Source organism: Protopterus annectens, chromosome 2.part1 (assembly GCF_019279795.1).
Source record: "Protopterus annectens isolate FY-2018-M chromosome 2.part1, PAN1.0, whole genome shotgun sequence".
Classification (NCBI taxonomy): domain Eukaryota; kingdom Metazoa; phylum Chordata; order Ceratodontiformes; family Protopteridae; genus Protopterus; species Protopterus annectens.
Window position 1 is genome coordinate 1,473,486,849 of NC_056729.1, and position 18,305 is coordinate 1,473,505,153.

Consider the following 18,305-nt stretch of genomic DNA (forward strand, 5'->3'; position numbering starts at 1 on the left):
AGTTTTATGTTTGGGTTTAGCTCTTCTTGGAGTTCATGTAGGACGCAGCCCGGGACACCGTCTGGTCCCATTGATGCTGTGTTTTTTGCTTTGGGGAGGGCGGCTCTTACCTGAGCATCTGAGATGTCAGGGGGGCAGCACTCTGCTGGGATAGATATTTGCCCTTTTGGTGGGGAGGGGGGGGGGAGTTTGCGCTGAACCTGTCAGCTAGGATGTTGGCAATGTCTGTGGGTTCGGTGTATTTTCTGTCATTTTGGACTGTAAGTGTAAATTCAGTCTACAGAAGTAGATCCATATATATATATATATATATATATATATATATATATATATATATATATATATATATATTGCATTTGGCAACATATACATGCCTATACATGTGGTGTGATACATCCTCACCTACTGGGCTTACAGATCACTCTCCTTGTCCCCTGGTCATAGGCTGCATTACAATTCCAAACATATGTGAAGAGGTCAAGCAAAGGAGGGGGAGAGATAGGCTGTGCTACTGTCACAGCATAAAGTGCATACACTGGAAGATATGGACCACTTACTGCAACATAGCATGTAAAGGTTACAGGTAACCATTCACAATACAGATATCATAACCACTGAATCGCTACAGTGTAAAAAAAAAGTACTACACTATCTGGTCAACACTTCCAGTGAGATGTACTTCCTAAACATTGTCAGGTGCAGCATCCGTTTGCTGTCATTCCAGTCATTTGATGTGTCCAAAACATGTCACTGTTTAAGCTGTATGGAACCTAGCTACACCACGCACTACAGATACAAAACTGGCTATCTGTTTTGAAGTATCAATTTGCTGCAAAGTTCATACCATGGCTCCTGGTTCTTAAGAAGTACTTGTTTTTAATTATTGCAGCAGAAATGATGGGCGAGTGGTACCATGTCATTACTCCCAGAAGGGCGAAACTTGCTTTGTGTCAGTGATTACATGTACTATTGAGGAGGGGCTGTCAGAGATGGGATGCATTGCTGCTGCTCCTGAAAACAGGAAAAGAAATGAAAAGTCAGGAGTATGATACTGCAGTACTAAAGAAGAGTTCCTGATAGGCTCACCCCATGTTATTATGTCCCTGACTCTGTGTTACCAGATTTTTGTATTATAAGGGACAGGACTGAAAAATCTGTAACTAACTTTACAGAAACATCATGTTAAAATTGTGAAAATGGTACTAGCATACAAATTTGTGGAGGCAGTTACACTCTTCCCCACCAATATGACAGTGAAACAAACTATACAAAACCGTACAAAAAAGTGTGCTTAATGACATAATGGCACAGATATCTGACTTGCTGCACTAAAATCTGGCTACTTCTCAGTCAAGCATTCGCATCCCAATGCATCTAAAAGCCACACTGCATTCCTTACAACTACTGATAACATCATTATGATGTGTAATGTGCCCTACATATTGGTGGACAGTACTTTTCTCCTGATGAACAATAACTATAGGTAGATGTCCATTGCACATGGGCCAACAGGATTTACTGAGAGCACCAATACTGTCACTTTATTGTATGATGTACTTTCATCTAAGGCACAGCACTGCTATGATATCTTCTGGCACTGAATATGTGAGGCATATGACCAGCAGCAATACATATTATAGCCCTCACTGGTAGTGTCAGTCTCTAAGACAAGGGAGCTGTTAACAGTATTATGAATAACCTACTGGACAGTAAGGCCAAAGGTTGCTGATTCAACTTCTGCCAAATTTGATGACAAGTTTAAAAGTGGAAACTAGCCAGTATGCTTGGCAATAAGTGAAGGTTTGCCCTCCCAGGGGCAATTGCGGAACTGGAGGCTATCCAAGCCATGTTTACAGCTATGCAGGATGATGTGCTGATGGAAGCCAAGGGATGTGGCAGTTCTTTGGTAATGACTACATTTCTGGTTGTCTCAAAAGCTATGAAACCAGCAAAGCATCAAGGACCAGGCTACCATCCCCTATTAGATGTATATGCATTATATACATACGAAGAGTGTAAGCAGTGCTACACATGCTGTCAGGATGTAGTGGAAGGATGATATAGGAGGCTATATTTACTGCTGGGGAAGTGGTTCATACCTGTTTCCAGTTTACTAAGAACTGTACAGATATACCAATGCCATGTAGATTATAACAAATCCCAGATGCTACTATCTATGCCTACTGCCCTCTGACAAGAAGATGCAACTAGACTTCATTTTCATATTGTATTAAAAAAAAACACAGGCATGTTTCCTTTGTGATGTATGGTTGCACATCTTGGTATCTGACATTTTTGTCAATGAATTGCACAATAGGACCACAGTATGCTCAGCAAGGTAAGGGTAAACCTGGTGGCATATATATTGTGTTTATTATATTTTATATTGCTTGTTTTATTTTTGGAAAATATTAATAAAGTGTAATTAAAAAAAAGAGCATTTGGTCCACTGCAGACTTCAGAATGGTGATTTTAACATATACTATACCAGGACCTTTCTTATGTTTTCCTGGAATAAGCAGATTCCTCTACAGATGCATTAAAAATGGAGGCATTGACTGGGATGAGTGTCTACTAAAATTTAACTATAATCATAGCAGATATGCAACCACATACATTGAGATGTGTAAATGAAGTGAATACAGATGTATTTTTACAGACATGATTCAATAACTTGCCATAATTCTGTGAGCACTACTGCGATTCAGGATCTTGCTCATAGTATACTGTCATACTTAAGTGATATTGTATATGTGACTGGATTCATAGATTTACAGGGCTTTATCTAACAGTATCTCATTGCTGTTTTTCTTTTCTTTTTTCTTTATTTTCTATTTGTTTATTACATCAGGTATAATATTCCCTTTGTTTACTTATATACTATGTCCAGGGTATGGGTATAAATTACAGGTATGATATTAGACAGAATTGAGTTTTACTTGTTGATTGTTGAATCTATTTCTCACGGTTTAATCAATAGGTAGCTGTTTTAATATAACTATTATGGATTGTTCTCTTATCTGGAATGCATTTTGTTATTTTCTTCAATAAGGGTAGAAGATTGAAATAAGGAAATAAGTGGAAGGGAGGTAAGATGCTTGTCTGGAACAACTGCTGGAAGGAATAGAGACAACATTTTTAGAACTGGGAAATTAGCTGCATGCAAAAATGAAATTAATATCATTGTACATCTAGGGAGAAATGACCTCGCTGGAAATGAACTAGAAGCACGTGGAAGAAGAATGTGAAAAAACTGAAGGATTTTAGACAAATGGTATATACAACAACATTTTTTGAGGTGATATACATTCATAGCATAAATGAAATCAGAATGCACTGTACCATATGTTTCAAAATTTTCATTGAGCAACTGATGAAAGGCACAGGAGTCTGGTATTACTGGGGACTAGGGACCAACTTTAAAAAGTGCAGGCCTACACTGGCATAATAAACTGCATCTGTCTAAGAGTGGAACCAAGATCCTAAGTGGTGGGTTTAGGTATTTTATCAGCAAGCATCTAATCCAGGCAAGCTATGAGGCACAGACATGCTGCAGACAAATCACAACCACGAATAGAAGACATAGCTGAACAAAGGATCCTCGGCTAACAACTGCAGATTTCAGTATACATGGATGGTTTGTGCATACCTGAATAAGGGCAGGATCTCTGCAATGGGCCTGCAAAGGCTCACACAGTGGGATAATACAGCCACAGAGAATACCTGGGATCCACAAAACTGCACAAGTGAGCAAACCTTATACAATGTATTACTGACAAAAGAGTCTTACAAAGTTACATTGACCTTGTCATACATGACATGTAATGTAACATTTCTGTGTTCTTTTCTCTTCTATTCTTTTATTCTACTACATTTCTCACTTCTTTATTAAACTAGGAACATATGCATTACCTTCTTTGCTGGAGACTGACTTGTTTTTATACAGCCAACCTGAAGTTCTCTTGCTGCGGTTGTGAATATGTCCTCTGTCTGTTTGCTCTTCAGAGTAACAAGTACTGTCTTCACCTGGGTCTCCATCTCTATAAAAAAGTGATAAAAATATAAAACACTGTATATTAAAGTTAAGTATTATAACAATTTCACTTCAGAAACTTAAATAGCAAAATTCTCTAATTCTAAAATGGTGGGGGTACACAATAAGTTATGATTTCCAATGCTGAAACTTTCTTACCTCCCAGTAATAATTTCTACCAAGTCTTTTATTTTAATATGGTGCCTTCCGAACTATTTATAAATAAGAAAACATAAAATAAAGTAATTCTAAAGGTAGTAAGCAGCCATATTTTGATGTTGCCGCTTTTGGCCTGGAGCAGAGTAATGGAAAGTTACATGGTAGCAGCATTGCCTATACACATATACTGCATGCAAGACTCAGTCAGCCCCTACCTGCTGACTTTAATGGACTTATAACAAGCAACCTTGACAATGGCTTTAGGATCACTGTTATTATATGGAATGCATCCCATATGTGGTAAGATGGATGGCAAACTGGCTGAAAGACAGAATCCATATAGTGCAAGCTGCAGGTGCCTTATCAGAAAATATGAAACTAACCATCAGTGTCCCATAGGGCTCAGTGCTGGGACTCCTCCTTTTTGGTATTTATTTCTCAGATGTCAAAGCAGCCAGCCATGACCTCTAGCTAACAATATTTGCAGAGAACTGCAAACTAGGGGGTGATGTTAATTCATATTATGACACCTAAACCCTCCAGACTGAACTCTCCCTAATAAACTATTGGCATACTAAAATCAGGCCCAAACCAAATGCTAAAAAAGTGTAGTATCATTTTTAATAGATAGCCATATTGTACAGACAATATACCACTACAAAATGAAAATGTACTTTGAGACCTTGGTACTTGGGTTGATAGCTCCCTCTCTTTTTGGCCATCATGGGAGAATGAGTGTCAAGAAATCCTGTTATTTAGTTCAGATAATTTTCAATGAAAGAAATAGAAACTTCTGAGATAGCTGCACACTGAGTAATAACTTAACAGCATAAAAAAAACACCAACTCAGAAAAGAGAGTCAGTGAATTTGTCTTTTTGGATAAATGTCAGTTACTGGCTAGTAAGTGCACTGCCTGGATGCCAGCAAAGAAGACATTTAGCGTACCTGAAAGAAAATCAACCATAAAAGGTGAGGAGAAGCACTGTCTGGGAAGAGTCCTGCAACTGTAAGCAAAAAGCCATTCAAGCTCTAGTTTTGGTGCAAGACATAACTTCCAATAATCCAGAGGAAAAATAATGTCAAATGTGTTAAGAGCTGATTAAAATAAATGAAACACTGAAGGAGTATATCAACTCAAATAACAAAAGGCTAGAAAATGGAAAAAAGCTTTAAAAAGATATTCAGAAGAGCTGATAAAACTGAAAAAAATTAGAGGTCAAAATGAAGAAAAAGCTGGCTGAGTATGAGATTGCACTAGAAGAGATGTTTCAAACAATGGTAGAATTAGAGGAGAGTGCATGTAGGGAAAACACAGGATTCTTTGTTGTACTAGAGAAACTGGAAGGAACACATCATGTTAATTTTATGAAAGTACAAATAAGCAATTGTACTGGTATTCCACAGTAGGAGTTGTTAATTGAAAGAGCACATCATATGTATGCTCCAGACCTGGCCATGAAAAAGCAGCCAACACCTCTGATAGTAAAGATGCAATCCTACAAGCAGAAAGAGTTGATTCTGACAAAACGGTGGCAGAAGGTCAAAGTACTAAACGTTGGAGACAGTAGAGTTTTTGTGGAAAATGATTACTCACTGTGCACCAGGCAAAAGAGGAGTAAATTTATTCCATTTTTTCCAGCAATCAGAGAATGTTGAGAGGCAAGTGTGAGATTCAAGTTGTTATATCCAGCTAGCTTCACAATATATTTCCCTGGAGGGTCAAAATCATTTTTGATGCAGAACATTCTAAGTTGGAAATACAAAAGTTTGTCCAAAAAAGTGAGCTATCAAACTAAAGGGGATTTTGCTTCTTATTCTTCTGATAATAAAGCTCATAGAGAGACTATGCCAGTGAACCCTTTTCAAATGTTCCAAAGGAAAATGCTTGAGAGGCAGAAAAAAAAACACAAGAGTTGACTAGATGAACCAAGAGTACATTGGAAATGAACCAGAGACTAGAGTTAGGAGACAGAGATCAACAGGAAGAAAACCAGAAACTTGGACATTAATGAATAGATGAAGGATTACAAAGCAGCAATCATATTTGTGAAATATGGCGAGACAAGAAAACTGTGGAAATACTGGACATTTTGACCACTAAGAGTACAGATGTCATTTTTAAACTTGTAGGGGTACTCCAAAGCATATGCTCTACTTTATGTCATTAATGTTTGGAAGAATATTAAGGAGAGGGAAAGGGGGAAGAAGTAAAACAGTTTTTGCTCTTAACAGTATTTTTATGAAACATGACATATACTGCATGTTATGAAGTACAGCTTTTCAGTAATTTTTGTCTGTAACAGGGATACTAAAGAAAAAAGGTGTCCCCTTTAACCTTCTTCTTTCTTTCTTATTGTTCAGTTTTAAGAAATGTGGGCACTACAATGTAAAAAAAAAAGAATGCCTGGACAGAAGAGCACTATAGAAATAAAACTGATATACTTTTTCTTACTTTTGCATAGGGGAATGATTAGATTAAGGCCCCTGGCTTGATCTAATAACACGTTTTAAGGGAAGCAAGTAAACAAAAGAACATTGAATGCAATGAAAAATTTCCTTTAGCAAATAAATGTTTAAAAGCTTGCAGTTGAAAGCAACTGTGTATCTGGTTCTCATGTTTCTATGGAGACAAGCTGATCAGAGCAATAAAAACAGAATACTCTTTTCATTCAATGTTTAAAATGCAGTGGTGCGACAGTTAAAGTTGTCACCTCACAGTAAGAGGTTCTCTAGTTCAATTCTCAATTGGGGTGCCTTCTGTGCGGAGTCTATATGCCCTCCCTGCATTTGTGTGGGTTTTCTCTGGGTGCTCTGGTTTCCTCCCATGGTACAAAGGCATGTGTCTAGAGTGTTTCTCCCTGGCCTCCGCTGAAAACTGGCTTGTTCCATGTTGGACTTTCCCGGTAAATGAATGTTAAATAAATAAATAAAAGATAATGTTTTCTGAAAGTATTCAAGTTGTTTTTTACATCTGGGAGAGGCATAAAAATAAGACAAAAACAGACAGCTGTCTTAGCTTCAGGTGTCAGTCCAAGGGGATCAAATTATCTGTCAGTCTGGAAAGACATGGTCGACAGGCCACACTGCTTTGGCAGAGATGGTTGGCACCTGTTTCCTCTAAGCTTTTGGATAGTGGCAAAGGCATTAGCCACCCCTACTGTGCCTTGTTTAGTCAGTGTCAAAATAACCAACCTCCCAACATAACAAAATCCTCTCTAGATAAATTCAAGGTACAGTTGCTTAATTCTAAGAGACTAAACAAGAAACTGCACTCCCTGGAAGCACTCCTCACTTTGGAAGATGCTGATACCTATGCAGTCACTGAGGTATGGTTCAAAGGTGCAGAAAGCAGGGCTAAAATGCCTTCCAAATGTTCAGACCAAAAACTGAGCATGTAAGAACCAAAGCAGGAGGTGTATCCATCTTCATTAAGGAAACATACACGTTGAGACTGGTCAAACAGTATGGCTCTCTTGAGTTACTCCATGTCCAATTAACTATAGGCAAAGCACCCTACCACATCAAAGCTAGCTATAAGTCCCCCACCATGAAACAGGAAAAGCAAACCACATAACTGGACTTACTGGAGTCACTTGCCATACAGCTTAACATCTTATTCATGGGTGAATTTAATTATCCTACCATCAACTTGGAAGCAAACACAATCAGAAACATGCTGGCTCAGAGGTTCTTCAATTTTGTCAATGCAAGTGATCTAGAACAGCTAGTCAACACACCCACAAGAGGCTCAAATGTCCTGTACACAGTACTCTCTAACATGGGAGAACATTGCACCCCACCCTGTGTGATGTCCTCCTTTGTAAGATCGGAACATACATCAGTCTCTTTCAATGTAATTATCACACCAGATACCCCACTGAGCTGAAAAATGCTTAAGAATTTTTCCATACAAACTACCTCCTACTAAGTGATGGTTTAAGATATTTCAATGCCCCCTCAAATGCAGATAACATGGACTCCTATGAAGAGGTGTACACCAATACCCTCTATAACCACTTAAGCAGTTGTATAGAATTGTGTGTACCTGAGCAGATTAAAACCAGATCTTGCCAAAAATACAAGCCATTCTGGTGGACCCCTAGTATAAACAGGCTATACAACAACAGAAATAAACTAATGTACAAGAACAAGAGGGAACTGGCTCAGTAGAAGAAGAAATTCCTTTCTACCTTAAACAAAGTAGAGATCTTGTCAAGTCCTCCAAAGCTAACTAGAAATCAAAACTAGCCTCCCTAGCTAAGGATAAGCACAGGCATTCTTTAACTACATCTGAAATCTAAAACAGAATACCCAGCTATGTGCTGAACTGGTTGAGGATGGCACCACCCATATTCAAAGTCAAAGAAAAACTGGTAAATCTTGCCAAAATACTCCAACATACTTCTGCACGCCAAAACGTTTTAATAAAATAGGTAAAGCTTTGGGGTTAACCACCCTTCATCAGTACATAACTCCAAATGGGTCTCATCTACAATTATATAGGGATTAAAATTAAAACACATGATCCAGCCAGCCTAACAAACACAACCATCAATCACATATTTAAATTACTACATTTAAAAGAACTGTTTGCAATATCTATTTAAAAACATATACATACATTCTATAGATACTTAAATTTAAAATACATTCATCTACACCCAAACATTCTTTGCTTTTAATCTATCAAAAATTCCTTTTAAAATAAATAAAATAAAATAAAATAATGTATGCATATATTAATTTAGATACATACATATAAATATACATATGATAATATATAAAAAAACATCTAAATGTTGTCCCTTTGCCTCTTAATTAACACAGGTTTTAAACTAACTGCAGTGTTCAAACCTGGTGAGCTTCTGCTTCTAACCTAATAATCCATTCGTACTGTTTTAATTCTAACATATTGTTAATATCACCTCCACTCATACCTAAATTCATTGCACATATTACCCTAAATGTAAAACCGTGACCCTCATTTTCTATAATGTGCTTACTCAGTGCATTAATTGATATCTCCCTTCTAATCTCTGACTTATGTTCTATAATACGCTCTTTTAGCTTTCTAGTTGTTTTGCCAACATAGAATGCTGAACAATTCATGCAGGTTGCTAGGTATACTACTCGAGAGGTATTGCAGTTAGCCGAACATCTAAAGTTATACCCTTGTTTAGTAATGGGGTGCTCAAAATTATTTGGCAAATCATAAATATCCACACAACAACTACAATTGTAACATTTCTGAGTTATACTTTTATGTTAAAATTCTAACCTTTCGTCCTTAAAATCTTTATAACATAATTTTTGTTTTAAATTCTCTAGATTCCTAAAAGAAAATCTAGGTTTCATTCCTATCAATTCCTTAATTTCTGGCATAGCTAATAATATAAGCCAGTTTCTCTCTATAATGCTGCATACATCTCTGGTGTAGGCATTAAAAGTAGTAGTGTATCTAATCACGTCGTCTTTTTTATTGTCAGACACCCTTGCTAATTGTCTCGTACCTTGACTAAATATCGGTTTATATTCATCACTTCTTCCAGCCCTTACCCCTTCATATATGACATTTATATATTGAGGAGAATAACCAATTCCTATAAAATCTTGTATCATCTCTCCTGCTTGAGAGATAAAATTATGTTCCTCTGTATTTAATTTGCTAGCCCTTATTAACTGTGCTTTTAACACCCCTTTAAAGGTGTGCGGTGCATGCATACTATTTTTTCTAATATACCTATTGGCATTCACTTCCTTTTTATAAATCATTGATTCTATTCTATTAGCTTTCATATAAAGACGAATATCCAGAAACACTATACTGTCTGGTGAAAAGGTCATTTTAAAATTTAAAAATTTTGTTGTCGCATTTAAATAATCAATATAACTCTTCAATTCTTCACAAGTACCATCCCAAATGAAAAAACAATCATCTACAAATCTTTTGTAGAACTTCACCTTAGTGTTAAGACTATTATAATCACTCAAAACAAACTGCTTCTCCCATTGATACAACACTAAGTTAGCATATGTATTCGCCACTGGGGTGCCCACTGCCACCCCAGTTAGCTGAAGATATAGCTTTTTATCAAATAGAAAAACATTTTTAGTTAACACCATATCCAGAAGTGCACAAATATTTTCTCTCTCTCTCACTTGCATGCCTGTTTCGGTAATAAGAAAGTATCTTATCGCATCTAATCCATATTCATTTGGAATTACTGTAAAAAGTGAGACAATGTCTAGTGTTACAAATATGAAAGTCCTCTCAGTATTAGACTCATACCAAGTGTATAAATCAAATAGAAAATTAGCCGTATCCTTCAATATACTTGGACATTTGACTAAATATTTGCCTAACTGTGCTTGCAGATACTTAGATATCGGCTCAGTTACCCACCCATTGCCCGACACTATGGGCCTAAAAGGGGGGGGGGGTCATCCAAACACTTATGTATTTTAGGAATGCCATAAATTTGTGGTATTCTTGGACATGGTACAGAGAAATAGTTAGAGAGTTCAATACCTATATCTTGCGTCAATTGTAAATCATAAATCATCAAGTTTACTTCTGTTATACATCTTTTAGCCTCAATAGCAGTAATCTCTTTAAAAGTTACAGAGTCCAACAAGAGACTTCTAAATTTCTCCAGATATTTATTCCTATCCATTAGGACCACCGCTCCTCCTTTATCTGCCTGCTTAATGACTATACTATTATTTCATTCTAGTTGTTTTAATGCTTCAAATTCCAAATAAGTTAAATTATACAACTTCTTCTTATTTTTCCTCAAATAAAGCCGTCTTAACTCTTTCTCTACAACATTCATGAAAGCTATAACAACAGGACAAGGCTGGGGTATGAAAGTGCTCAATTTTCTACAGACAGGTAACACATTAGAAGTTCCTTTAAATATTAACTTCAAAGTCACACTTCTTGCAAACATTCTTATGTCAGTAATAGCTTGCACAATACTATCTTGTGCATAGGGTATGAACTTCATACCCTTACTAAGTAACTCCAGTTGAGCATTACTTAACACGAGTGTTGAGATATTCACAGTACCTTTCTTTATTCTACTATACCCTTTATCGCCGGGCTGCCTTGCTGTACGTTACGGGACTGCTGTTCTTTCTTTTGGTTGCCGGAGTCGTTTGTTTTATTACCCTTTGCTGCGAATGGTCCCTTTGCTGCGAGCAACCTCTTTGTAGTGACAGTTGCACAACAACCTTTTCAGGTTGCTTCAACTGGAAAGGTAAAAAAGAAGAGATGTCAGTTTGTTTATTCTTATCTGCCGGAGTCCGCGGACAGGATTTTACGTTTGGCTTTGAAGAACTCATTTTCGTGATAGAATTACTTCCTATGTCATGTGTAGAAGTTTCTTCATAGTACACCCCTTCCTTTGAAAGTTCCTGCTGATTGGGTGTCTCATTTAAAGAATTTTGCATATGCTTATTCTGATTTGTCACTAAAGATGTTTGTGGCTGTTCGAAATTGTCTAGCTGATCTAAGCCGCTAGAAAGTACCTTTCGTTCTTTACTTATAGTGTTATTTATACTTGCAAGTTGCCCACGTTTATTTTCATTCCTCGGCCAAGAGAAGATATGGCCATTTATAAAATCAGTAAGATCACGTTGTAACTTACTTTTTTTCTTTAGTTCCAACCTAGCATCTAAGGACTGTATGCGATCCAGGAAAGCTTGATACTGCACATTATAGTTCTCAAAGCACGATGAATTAAGATCGATCAATCTCTTCAACCAAATTCTTTTCAAAGGGCTCAAAAGAATTGTTCATTAATTTCATATAGTTCGCGCTCAATTCTAAACTGAGCTGCTACCATTGCACGAGCAAGTCCATGTAAGTATTACCATATGAGGGCATCTTTAGTATCCGTAACCCCCCGAGGTATAATACCCAGCTCCAAATAAGCTTGAAAGCTTAATCGCTGCCATTGGAGCTGTTTATACTTTTGAACTTTCTTTTCCAAAACATTTAGCGTTTTGTTAAAGTCTCCCACACTCTGGTCAGCGATTACCATCTGGGAGGATGTAGTATACGAAGATTGCAACAATGGATTACTAGTTTTCTGTAACAGTCTTTTAACTGATGTATTCATTTCCTTCAGTTCAAAACTAAAGAAAAAAGAAAAATTGTAAAGTAAAATAAAATAATAGTCGCTGGCTGAATATCCCTTGTCAATTGACGCTCACAGTAATACCAGTATAAAACACCAAAGTCAAAGAAAAACTGGTAAATCTTGCCAAAATACTCCAACACACTACTGCATGCCAAAATGTTTTAATAAAATAGGTAAAGCTTTCGGGTTAACCACCCTTCATCAGTACATAACTCCAAATGGGTCTCATCTACTATTATACAGGGATTAAAGTTAAAACACATGATCCAGCCAGCCTAACAAACACAACTATCAATCACATATTTAAATTACTACATTTAAAAGAACTGTAACTTTTAAAGAGATTACTGCTAATGAGGCTAAAAGATGTATAACAGAAGTTAACTTGATGATTTATGATTTACAATTGAAGCAAGATATAGGTATTGAACTCTAACTATTTCTCTGTACCATGTCCAAGAATACCACAAATTTATGGCATTCCTAAAATACATAAGTGTTTAGATGACACCCCCCCCCCCCTTAGGCCCATAGTGTCGGGCAATGGGTGGGTAACTGAGCCGATATCTAAGTATCTGCAAGCACAGTTAGGCAAATATTTAGTCAAATGTCCAAGTATATTGAAGGATACGGCTAATTTTCTATCTGATTTATACACTTGGTATGAGTCTAATACTGAGAAGACTTTCATATTTGTAACACTAGACATCGTCTCACTTTTTACAGTAATTCCAAATGAATATGGATTAGATGCGATAAGATGCTTTCTTATTACTGAAACAGGCATGCAGGTGAGAAAGAGAGAAAATATTTGTGCACTTCTGGATATGGTGTTAACTAAAAATGTTTTTCTATTTGATAGAAAGCTATATCTTCAGCTAACTGGGGTGGCAATGGACACCCCAGTGGCGAAAACATATGCTAACTTAGTGTTGTATCAATGGGAGAAGCAGTTTGTTTTGAGTGATTATAATAGTCTTAACACTAAGGTGAAGTTCTACAAAAGATTTGTAGATGACTGTTTTTTCATTTGGGATGGTACTTGTGAAGAATTGAAGAGTTATATTGATTATTTACATGTGACAACAAAATTTTTGAATTTTAAAATGACCTTTTCACCAGACAGTATAGTGTTTCTGGATATTCGTCTATATGAAAGCTAATAGAACAGAATCAATGATTTATAAGAAGGAAGTGAACGCCAATAGGTATATTAGAAAAAATAGTATGCATGCACCACACACCTTTAAAGGGGTGTTAAAAGCACAGTTAATAAGGGCTAGCAAATTAAATACAGAAGAACATAATTTTATATCTCAAGCAGGAGAGATGATACAAGATTTTATAGGAATTGGTTATTCTCCACAATACATAAATGTCATATATGAAGGGGTAAGGGCTGGAAGAAGTGATGAATATAAACCGATATTTAGTCAAGGTACGAGACAATTAGCAAGGGTGTCTGACAATAAAAAAGACGACGTGATTAGATACACTACTACTTTTAATGCCTACACGAGAGATGTATGCAACATTATAGAGAGAAACTGGCTTATATCATTAGCTATGCCAGAAATTAAGGAATTGATAGGAATGAAACCTAGATTTTCTTTTAGGAATCCAGAGAATTTAAAACAAAAATTATGTTATAAAGATTTTAAGGAAGAAAGGTTAGAATTTCAACATAAAAGTATAACTCAGAAATGTTACAATTGTAGTTGTTGTGTGGATATTTATGATTTGCCAAATAATTTTGAGCACCCCATTACTAAACAAGGGTATAACTTTAGATGTTCGGCTAACTGCAATACCTCTCGAGTAGTATACCTAGCAACCTGCATGAATTGTTCAGCATTCTATGTTGGCAAAACAACTAAAAAGCTAAAAGAGCGTATTATAGAACATAAGTCAGAGATTAGAAGGGAGATATCAACTAATGCACCGAGTAAGCACATTATAGAAAATGAGGGTCACGGTTTTAAATTTAGGGTAATATGTGCAATGAATTTAGGTATGAGGGGAGGTGATATTAACAATATGTTAGAATTAAAAAAGTACGAATGGATTATTAGGTTAGAAGCAGAAACTGCACCAGGTTTGAACACTGCAGTTAGTTTAAAACCTGTGTTAATTAAGAGGCAAAGGGACAACATTTAGATTTTTTTTTATATATTATCATATGTATATTTATATGTATGTATATAAATTAATATATGCATACATTATTTTATTTTATTTATTTTAAAAGGAATTTTTGATAGATTAAAAGCAAAGAATGTTTGGGTGTAGATGAATGTATTTTAAATTTAAGTATCTATAGAATGTATGTATATGTTTTTAAATAGATATTGCAAACAGTTCTTTTAAATGTAGTAATTTAAATATGTGATTGATAGTTGTGTTTGTTAGGCTGGCTGGATCATGCGTTTTAATTTTAATCCCTATATAATTGTAGATGAGACCCATTTGGAGTTATGTACTGATGAAGGGTGGTTAACCCGAAAGCTTTACCTATTTTATTAAAACTTTTTGGCGTGCAGAAGTGTGTTGGACAACCCATATTCAACCAGAGGTAATAGCCAACCTGCTAGCTGAGAGACGTGGGACTAACTTCACTCCCCTGTTCCCCCCAGTCATCCCCCAAAGTATACCTGCCACCATTCCACAGCCTATTATCTCAGGAGTAGGTCATCATGGCACTTTCCAAAGCAAAAAAAACACAGCATCAATGGGCCCAGACAACATCCCACGTTGTCTTTATAACAACTTAAAACATGACCTAGCAGACCCACTTGGATCCCTGTTTAACCACAGCCTGTGAAATGGCTGCAGTCTGGAGGAATGGAGGACAGCAACAGTAATCCCTCTGCACAAAGGGGGTGGCCATCAACCGACGCTCAGAATTATAGGCCCATAACCTTTACTTGCCTCATCTGCAAGGCCATGGAAAGACTCATTATGGACCTTATTAACAATGACATAGATAATCTCCAAACACTGAAACCAACCCAGTTTGGATTTGTTAAAGGTAGATCATGCCTGTTAAACATGGCTGATTTCTTTGAGAATGTCACCAAGGCCTTGGATGAGGGAAAAATAGTGCATACCACCTATCTTGACCTACTCAAGGCATTTAACACAATCCCCCACTCAGGTATTATAGAGAAACTCTCCCAATTGGGAATTAACCCCTGCATTACCAGATAGGTAACTAACTGGCTTTTCAACAGTATACATACTGCCAAAGTGGGTGACATCACCTTTAGCAAAAGACCAGTCACCAGTGGTGCACCACAGGGCTCTGTGCTGGGCTCCTTACTGTCTAGAATTCATTTCTCAGAAGTCTAGGCAAAGTTGGATGGCCTGTAGCTGACCAGGTTCGCTGACAATAGCAAACTGGGAGCAATCATTGAGTCTCCCAATGATGTTAATATACAGCAGACAGGGTTAACACAGATAAATGATTGGTGCCAAAGCCACAGATTAAAGCTACATGCAAAAGATGCATTACTATTCCCTTTGGGGAGTTTAAAATTTGAGTCTGGATCTGTTCTGACTTGAGGGAGGACAAATAGGAATCCCTGCTAATTGCATTATCGATAGCACTGCCCTAAGTGTAGATCCAGTGGTATGTGATCTGGGTACTCATTGATAGCAACTTGAACTTTGACCATCACGTATCTACAGTAGTAAGGAAATGATTCAATGTGGCACATCTTATAAGTACAAGCATCACATCTAGATCTAAGGATGTTATAATTCCATTCTACTCAGCCCTCATCAGACCAGTAACTGAATATAGTGCTCCCTTTTGCATGTACCTCACCAGACACCTGCAACAACTGGAGGGACTACAGAGGTTTCTCACTAAGAAATTACAAGGTACACAAAATAAGTCTTACATGGAAAGACTGAACGCTCTGTCACTTCATTCTGTCTCCTACAGGTTGCTAAGGGGTAATCTCTGACCCAGCTCTGATGGAAATGCTACACATTTGTAACTCAAACTATATGAGGGTCACTCACTCCAGGGATTTTAACCTAGCCTCTGGCATGAACAGGTCATGCTGGAGAGACAGATACATCTCCCAGAGACTGCCACTTCTCTGGAAGAAGCTTCCAATGCCCATGAAAAAGAGCTTCTCCCTGACCTCTTCAAAAGCAACCTAGATGAATGGATGGGTAAGTGCAAATTCACTCCTGGAGTGGCACCCATGTCCCTCCTGGACAGAAGAAGTTGTTAATAACTACCATAGACCCTTAGCTCTGTGAACTTCACTCATCTAACCACCGACAACTGGGGAAAACTGGGATAAATATGGCTAGGCTTGTAACGGCTCTAAGGCCACTAGCCTAGTAACCTTCTATGAACCTAAACTGCCAATCATGTTATTCAGAAACATATTTTGGAAATGCTGGTTCAGAGAGTTGGCATGCTTTTGGCTTGGTACTGAGCTCTGAAACGGTATACCATGTCAGTGTTGTATGCTTAATTTACTTCTCAGCAGTGCAAGATATTGGCCTTAGTAATTCTGTGCAGCTACAGCATATTTCTAGATATCTTTTATGCTGAAAATTAGAACAAAAAAGCAGATCCTCTGAGCAACTTATAAAGTGCCATTTCCATACTGACATCAGAAGAACATCATGTTGCCAATGATTATAGTTTAATGAGTGAGTGAGACGTGGATTTGAAAACCACCTTGTTGCTCAGTAAAGGACACAACACTGATTAATTATCATGCAGGTCCATTTGTAATCTGTTTTCCTAAACTATTTAGTGAGACAGCTATGTAAGCCAGAATACTCATCAGTCATTTGTATTTGCATAGGATTAAGTTCATGGTTGTTTTTGTTACAAAGAATTTAGCTGTCTTATTCACTTATCAAAATCAATTATTAAAAAGGTATGCATCCCCTGCCTTTAGATTTGTGATGCTGAACAGGAACTATTGTGAGAAATTAATTAGCAATTTAGTGAGGAGGAGCAGAATGAAGGGTGTCTTCCTAAAGATTTTAATTTAAAAGCCATTTATGAGTTTAAAATTTGAGTCTGGATCTGTTCCGACTTGAGGGAGGACAGATAGGGTTATCATGATTTAATTAGTGAGTCTGAGGTTCCTGATTCTTTGTTTTTCTCATACATTACACAAATGTGATTAATTATTGCGTCAGCTAGTTTTCCAGTATATGGAGTTTTCTTCCCTATGGGTTTGTGAGAACTGACCCAATAGTAGTAAACTGAAAGTCATAATACTGAATGTAAAATCCTGCAATGTTACAATGCTGAAACTTTAAAATCTTGAACTCAAAACACTTACTGACATGTACTACTTTAGAACAAAGTGCTAGTATGCAGCCAATCAATAAACAATATCATTACAGTCAATACACAATATCACAGAAGCCATGAGACCCAGAATCCTGAGAAATTCCCTGAATGAAACTGTAGTCTCACTGGATAAATTCAGGAATAGATCTAGATACAAATTTATTTTTTCCCATGGAAGAAAAGCTCTTTGAACTGAGGTATCTGGGAGACACCCCAGGAAAGCAATCCTGCGAGGAGTCAAACAAGATTTTTGTATGTTCTTCTGGAAATAAAGTCTGTGTAAATATCCCACCCATATGAGAGGTTCCTGACACTTAAAGAACAATGTGAATATCCTGCAGTCTGCAGTAGGCTATCATTGGAGTTACATATTTTGGGAATGGCCTTGGAGCAGTGGATAGACTAGCAGGTAATGCAGAAAACTGACAATATGATCCAGACACAGAAAACCTTATGGAACTTCTGAAATCTGGATCTACAGGAATGTGTTGATGCATTTCTTAAATCTAAGATCACTAGAAAACTCAAATGGGAATAATGGATAACAAATTGTGAAGGGACAACATTTTGAGTGTAGGCACTATCACCATTAGAGCCGTAGACGAGGGCAAGGTAGTGCACACAGCCTATCTTGAC

At 37.0% G+C, this 18,305-nt stretch overlaps 1 protein-coding gene across 2 annotated transcripts in view; it reads right to left on the minus strand.

The window, feature by feature from the left end:
- The window catches only part of CFAP74 (cilia and flagella associated protein 74), a 3,161,205-nt gene that overhangs the window by 98,568 nt on the left and 3,044,332 nt on the right, over positions 1 to 18,305 (minus strand). For both annotated transcript variants that reach the window (XM_044062943.1, XM_044062944.1), the window contains exon 36: positions 3,913 to 4,040. In XM_044062943.1, the coding sequence (XP_043918878.1) occupies positions 3,913 to 4,040 (128 nt within the window). The remainder of the gene's footprint in view (positions 1 to 3,912; positions 4,041 to 18,305) is intronic.